This window comes from Mycothermus thermophilus (genome assembly GCF_041956435.1).
Source record: "Mycothermus thermophilus strain CBS 625.91 unplaced genomic scaffold VTJ04scaffold_4, whole genome shotgun sequence".
In the NCBI taxonomy this organism is placed as follows: Eukaryota; Fungi; Ascomycota; class Sordariomycetes; order Sordariales; family Chaetomiaceae; genus Mycothermus; species Mycothermus thermophilus.
Window position 1 is genome coordinate 3081687 of NW_027191430.1, and position 6617 is coordinate 3088303.

At 53.5% G+C, this 6617-nt stretch overlaps 3 protein-coding genes across 3 annotated transcripts; 2 read left to right on the top strand and 1 right to left on the bottom strand.

Annotated features, from left to right (window-relative positions):
- Window positions 1-114: 114 nt before the first annotated feature.
- VTJ04DRAFT_6843 (uncharacterized protein) lies at window positions 115-1103 on the bottom strand (the record flags this gene model as incomplete). The annotated part of the gene is made up of 2 exons (XM_069365107.1): window positions 115-960; window positions 1017-1103. 2 exons carry the CDS (start codon window positions 1101-1103, stop codon window positions 115-117), a joined length of 933 nt encoding a protein of 310 aa, XP_069218867.1.
- Window positions 1104-1507: 404 nt separating this feature from the next.
- VTJ04DRAFT_6844 (uncharacterized protein) lies at window positions 1508-2476 on the top strand (the record flags this gene model as incomplete). Its single annotated transcript, XM_069365108.1, has 5 exons — window positions 1508-1595; window positions 1664-1951; window positions 2025-2099; window positions 2159-2293; window positions 2361-2476. The coding sequence occupies 5 exons, from the start codon at window positions 1508-1510 to the stop codon at window positions 2474-2476; spliced, it is 702 nt and encodes a 233-aa protein (XP_069218868.1).
- Window positions 2477-3964: 1488 nt separating this feature from the next.
- Window positions 3965-5811, top strand: VTJ04DRAFT_6845 (uncharacterized protein; the record flags this gene model as incomplete). Its single annotated transcript, XM_069365109.1, has 6 exons — window positions 3965-4009; window positions 4068-5022; window positions 5074-5148; window positions 5213-5292; window positions 5378-5553; window positions 5652-5811. 6 exons carry the CDS (start codon window positions 3965-3967, stop codon window positions 5809-5811), a joined length of 1491 nt encoding a protein of 496 aa, XP_069218869.1.
- Between the last annotated feature and the right edge of the window lie 806 nt (window positions 5812-6617).

Below are 6617 nucleotides of genomic sequence, written 5' to 3' on the forward strand. Positions count from 1 at the left end.
GCTGGGTTGAAAGGGTTAAACATGTTGCCGGGGACAACGTCACCCAAGTATGCTCTAAAAATGAGAATTCTCTAATTAAATATAAGGTACATGTATAAGTCCGAAACTCAAATATCAATCAACTCGCTCATCGTTTGAAGGTGTCTTCCTAAATCCCTCTACAACGGCATTCATGAAATCAACGGTTGGACCCAAAAGAAGGAAGAGAGCAATAATCTGACCAAAACTCCACTCTGTCTCCTCCTCGCTGACGGGGTTGCGCTTAATCATTTGCTCTAACGACACAATCGCGTAGATGGAGAATGCGATATAGGCCATGACTTGGATAAATTCGCGAGCCCCTTTCCCCTCACTGATGCTGGACGCATCTTCCTCAAAAGTCACGGTCGTCGATGGCGGGTCAAAGTCCCGGAAATGACGGCGGTAAAAGCAACAAGATGCAACCCAGCACGGTGCCCCAATGAGCAGGAAGATGATGAAACCAGCTGGGGGCGCAGCCAATGTGGCCAGGATAATGTACCTGAAGACATTGTTGGTGGCCTGGATGCTCTGACCAAAGAGCACATAGACAACGCTGTCATTGCACTCGGGCTGACTTCCGAAATCCGGGGCACGAACCCAGACGTACACGTTAAACCCGATGAAGGTTGCCGTGGCACAGACGACCAGAAACGAGTTCATAAAAAACCGGACCTTGTTGGGTCCTTTCGACGAGATCCGAGACGCCATGTTCACACCAAGAAGAGCGAGGAGATGTATGACGACGATGGCGTGAAACAAGGTGAGCTGGTCGTGGGTCGCCTGGTACCAAGACGTGCACAGGAGCGCCATGCCTTGGAGTCCGAGGGCGTTCTTGTACGACCTCTCGAACTCCTCTGATGGATGTCCGTTTGCTACCAGCCTCGTGACAAAGGCGAGCAGACGGCCTCCGAGACAGAGGGCGTAGATAGATGCCCGGATCTATGTCGTGTCAGCGACCTTCAGGGAACTCGAGAGTCGAGGGAAGAGATGCCTACTCCCGTGCCGCTGACATCGGCGTTAGGCTCGATGACGGTACAAACGGCAGACTCGGTTGTGTCCATAGTATTATGGGCTTCGAACATGGACGCGTCGGATCAACCTATGTAAACCAGATGCATCGCGACGAGGCTTCGGAGACTCCGCGGAGATCACAGCGATTCTTCTACAATCATCAGGGCACGGATCGCCGCGATGTATCCTCAGCCGCCAAGCCCCCCCTGACCCGAGGCGCCAACGAGATACTACCTTCACTAGCGCTCATCTTCAATATAACTATGCACAGCCACACGCAGGTCGCTAGCTGCTAGCTGCAGATGATTGGCAACACATTGTCCCAAGCAGGCTGACTGCGCCGCACAAGGCTGAAGTCCATGATGACCAGCTCCACCCACGCGTCGCCTTTAAACCACAGATCTATCATGGAGCATCACATTCTTCGCGTTCACAGATATCACATCAAACACCTGGCTTGAGAACGAACAACATCATGTGTTATACTTCGTCAAGAAAACAGTCGCCGATACCTCGCGAACAGCTCGAGAGATCTTCGAGCGGCTATGCACTCCTCGTCCATGGCAAGTTTCTATTCAACAGGATGACGAAGGTCAATGCTTGCTAATCCGGGTCTCGTCTTACCTACTAGTCTTAATCTATGTCGCTCTCTCAACAATAGACATCGGATTCAATGCCGCCGGTGGTGCCGCCGCCGTGGCGACTGGCGCCCATGTGAGCGGCCTTCCTCTGACGAGCAGGATGCTCGGGATCGGCGCGGTGGCCGGGATCACCAAGGCTGGAATCCTCGCATTCTTTGGGCTTTTTAGGTTTGCCAAAATCCACATCGGCGTGTACATGCTTCTGCTCGTGGTAACGTCCATGTATGGCATTTGTGTTCTTATTACGCTGCAAGTGGCCAATACGGTTCTCGGGCATAGTAAGTATATGGGCGGCGTCGAGATTTCTGTCTCATGCAAGCGATTCTTGGCTCACATATTTTCCTTGAACAGCTCCTTCAGAGCTGCTGATTGCAGCCGTGGTAGCCGCCATTCCACTCTCGTGTGAGGGGGCGAGCATGTACCTTTGTAAGTGAATCATGGCCGTTCGAGACTGCGTTTTCAATGGTCTTAACAAACCTCGGTAGCCATCGGAAATTATCGACAAATCGACGAGCTTGAGAACTCTGTGGAGACCAAGTTCGAGCCTTGCACCGACATATGGGTTATTGGTTGGGACGCGCTTGGCGGTTATGTTTTTGCTCGCATGGCCCAGAACCAAGGTCAGTCAGACCGTTCGTTGCGAGTGGGTGCATAGATCTAGGGGTTCGTTCCGCTGACTTGATTCAGGTATGCCTATCTGCCCATTGAACGCAGCTGCGGCAGCTGGGGCGGTGTTTGGGACGTTGTCGTGTATCCCAAAGATGCTGGCCTATTGCTGCTGGTATGTTGTTCACACGGTCTAGGGAAATGAAGACAGCAAACATGGAGTATATACTATAATTAGAGCGAATGTTAGCGAGGAGTACCTGGACATAAATAGGTCCCTGTACACATAGGTTTCTTACATAAGCCCTTTTCTCCGCCTGTCCGCGGCCGGCCTTTTGTGTTCTTATTCCGGGTTTCAGTTTAGTTAAAGGTGATGATGATGCCGGGTTCTTCACCAGGTGACACAGCACACAGTGGGCGGGCAGATAAGTCATTGGTCCTGAGATGAACACCAGCACGAACGGAACCGTGTGGCTTTCTGCGGGGGAGATTTAGCGCTGCTGCCAAGTCTGACCCCTGCGAAAGGGCCGGATCTAGCCCCGGAGGAGACAACCCAAGCCCATGTGGACAGTTTCCTGCCCGCAGTGAGCGAGAATGCCGTCCTATCGAATAAGGCGAGATGGGCGCGAACACATATCTGATAAGTACCAAGATTGATGTAGGAGGCAGTGCCGCCATGAACCAAAGGAAACAGTTGGGCAATGTTTAGCAGCGATGGCCTAGTAAACGCAGTGTCGCACTCGTCTAACAGGGTACCTGCAGGACAACCCAAGATGTGAGGCAAATCGCGAAGGCTCAAGAACCACCAAACCCCCTCCCAAACCTGGCACGGCGTGTCCTGGACTGGTGAGGATTCTGCACACTTGGCGGCACTCGCCACTAGGACGTCCCACCACCCTCGGTTCGGATCATACCTTGAGCACATGCGTCCCAAGAACGTGTTGGGCACATTCGGATAACGGGAGGAGTGGACGAGGAGAAATCCGAGACATCAAGATGACTGCTGTGATGATGGCTGGACCGGGACATCAGGCAAGGGACGTTGACAGGGACCTTACCTATCCTCCATGGCTGTTCTGGACACCATGCGTGAACAGTGAAGGTACCCAACTACAGAGGTAGTCTCGGGGTTCCGATATCTTGGTAACGTAGCTGCCTCCCTTCGGATTTACGATTAACCTTATTCCAGATCCCGACCCGGCAGACCGGAACAGACGTCTTTTCCTCCCACGCCCACACCATCACCCCTTGCCCCCTGTTTTCCACGTTACCAATTTTGGTAATCGATAGTTCTATGCAACCGCGCTTGTAAAGGCTCCTCACGGGCCTGATTTCAGGATGGTTGGTTCTTGGGTCCTCCAACACAACTCTTGTGTGCTTTGCGTGGGGTGCTATCCCACCGTCAGATGCCCAAAGCCATGCGGAGACAAGCAGCCAGTCATACCAGAAACGAGAACCAGGATGTGGACCACGATGCGACGAAGGCCGTCTTGACCGTACCAATGGGGCAAAGCGAGATAATGATGCCATGGATAAAGCCCCTCAGTATGTTGGCGCTGGCGTGGCAGCATAGAAAGTGGGAGCGAACCCATGGTTTCTTCGCCTGTCTCGCTCAACCCACTTTCCTCCCCTCTTCCCCTCGGTAACGCCAGCAGCCGGAAGTTCCGGGCTGGATTCTCTTCGCCATGTTTGAACCATCGATCAAGGGGACGGCGGGGCTCCTGGTAGGAGTAGGTGGCTCTGAAGAAAGTCCTGTAAACAGATGACAAACTGCTCACATTTGTCCAGGGCATCGTCCTCTACTACGTTGCTCGCGGCATCTACTTCGCCTTCTTCCATCCCCTCGCCCGCGTGCCGGGTCCCAAGCTCTACGCCTTCTCCGACATCCCGTACCTGTACCAGCTTCTTAGCGGCAACTTGCACGAATGCATCAGACAGCTCCATGAAGAATACGGGCCGGTGGTCCGCTACACCCCAACCGATGTCTCCTTCATAACCCCTGGTGCCTGGCGCACCATTTACGGCCACCGCATCGGGACCTCCGCCAACATCGCAGCCTTCCCCAAGGACCCGCAGGGCTACCGGCCAAGCGAGTCCGGCCATCCGCAGATCCTCAACGCCAACGAAGTAGATCACCGCCGTCACCGCCGCGTTCTGGCCCACGCCTTCTCGGACAAGGCGCTGCGAGGCCAGGAGTCCATCCTGCAGCATTACGTCAACAAGCTCGTCACTCGCCTGCGCGAGCTGGCTACCGCTGTCGACAACAAGTCCTCCGTCGTGGACATGGTCCGGTGGTACAACTTCACCACCTTCGACATCATCGGGGACCTGACCTTTGGCGAGCCGTTTGGCTGTCTCGACAGCGGCGGCTACCACCCCTGGGTTGCCATGCTGTTTGACGACATCCGGCTGATCACCGTGGACGAGGCGTTCAGACGCCGACCGGCGTTGGGATCGATGGTGTGGAAGCTGGTGCCGAAGAAGTGGCTGGCTGCTAGGATGGAGCATTGGGAGCGCAGCAGGCAGACGGCGATGCGTCGCGTTGAGAGCGGGAATACGGGCAGGGAGGACATCATGTCTTACATTCTGAGGCACAACTATGACGAGCAGGAGGGGAAGGCAAGCAGAGGCCCTACACTGAGTCAGGGGGAGCTCGTCGAGAACGCAAACCTCTTGCTCCTGGCCGGCAGCGAGACGACGGCGACGGTGTTGTGTGGCATGACCTACTGGCTGCTACGGCGTCGTGAGACATATGACCGGCTAGTAAAAGAGATTCGCAGTGCGTTTGCAAAAGATGAGGATATTACTGTGGCGTCACTGAGTGGGCTCGAGTACCTCACCGCTGTTATTGAGGAGGGACTGCGAATGTGTAAGTCGTCGACAGAATGCTCTCCATGTGGGACGATTTTCGCTGACAAATTATGAATGGACAGACCCTGCCGTGCCGCCCGCCATGCTACGAACCGTCCCAGGCAAAGGTCAGGAGATCGAGGGTTATTGGATTCCCGGTGGTGTAAGTCTCCTTCCTCTGCAGCCCCAGGTCTTTCCGACCATCTCCTGGGTAATATTACAAATGCTCATGGTGATTTTGTTTACAGACCACGGTCGGTGTGCCACATTGGGCAGCATACCAGAATCGTTCACACTTCCATAAAGCCGACGAGTTCATCCCTGAGCGATGGCTTGAGGGTGAACGAGACCCGGCCTTCGAGAATGACTGCCGGGTTGTATTCCAGCCGTTTTCTGTTGGGCCAAGGAACTGCATCGGAAAGAAGTGAGTCCAACTTCATAACCGCGTCATCTTGAACTTGATCATATTTTATACCAACCCTCATCCGATGAGTACGACTGTTAGACTGACTATTTCTCTAGCCTGGCCAATGGTGAACTGCGGCTTGTTCTGGCCAAGATCCTTTATAACTTTGACCTGGAACTGCTTCCTGGGAATGAGGATTGGCATAAACAGAAAGTCTTCGTTCTGTGGGACAAGCCTGATCTGAAGGTGAAGTTGACTCCGGTGGTGAAGTCATAATCGTTTGTTCGGACAGGTTAGAGAAGGCAGTGCACAGGTCTAGGTCAGGAGCGGTGAAGAATACCTTGAGTCGCTCATCAAGATACCCACCTAGAACAGCGATAAGAAATATCTTTATCAAGTCTTGAGAGCCTCAATTTGTGAGACAGGAAAACCGGAACTTTGAAGAACTGGACGGCCAGAAGCTCTCAGTGAGCTGTTGGAAATCAGCATCCGGAGCCTTGGGTCGCACCATGCCAACATGAACCCAGGCAACCTTGCATGACCTCGTCTCGAGGCACGTAGAGGAGCATAGAGCGGGAAGCGTTCTGATTTGCCAAAGATGTGAGGGGTATGACCTCTGCAGTATATTAGACGCACCCGATTATCCGGACATAGAGCGTTTGCTTCCCTTGCTTTTCTCCTGGCGTCACGTTTGGCTGGGATCAATCACGCTGGAAAGCTCCGGGGTTTTTCTCGAACATTTGCCTCACTCCTCTTCTATTATCAATGTAAGCACCGGTCTACGCACCTACTTACTACTCTCGGGAGCTCCAAGGCGGTTCTCCTGACACCTAGTCATAAGCACCAACCTGTCTTTTTTTTTCCTCCGCTTCAAAGCACCTCATGCAGACACCTGATCCTCAAGGTCACTCGCCTGAGGCGGTTGATGCCACGGAAGCAGGCCGCCGAACGCCAAGCTCAATGACCTTCTCTGAGTGTAAGAGTACATTGACACATGCCTAAAGTGTTTACTTTGTTTTGTGGGCACGCATCTTTAAGTTGAACTGACCTCTTCTGCCCTCACTTTAGCAGCTGCCAATGAC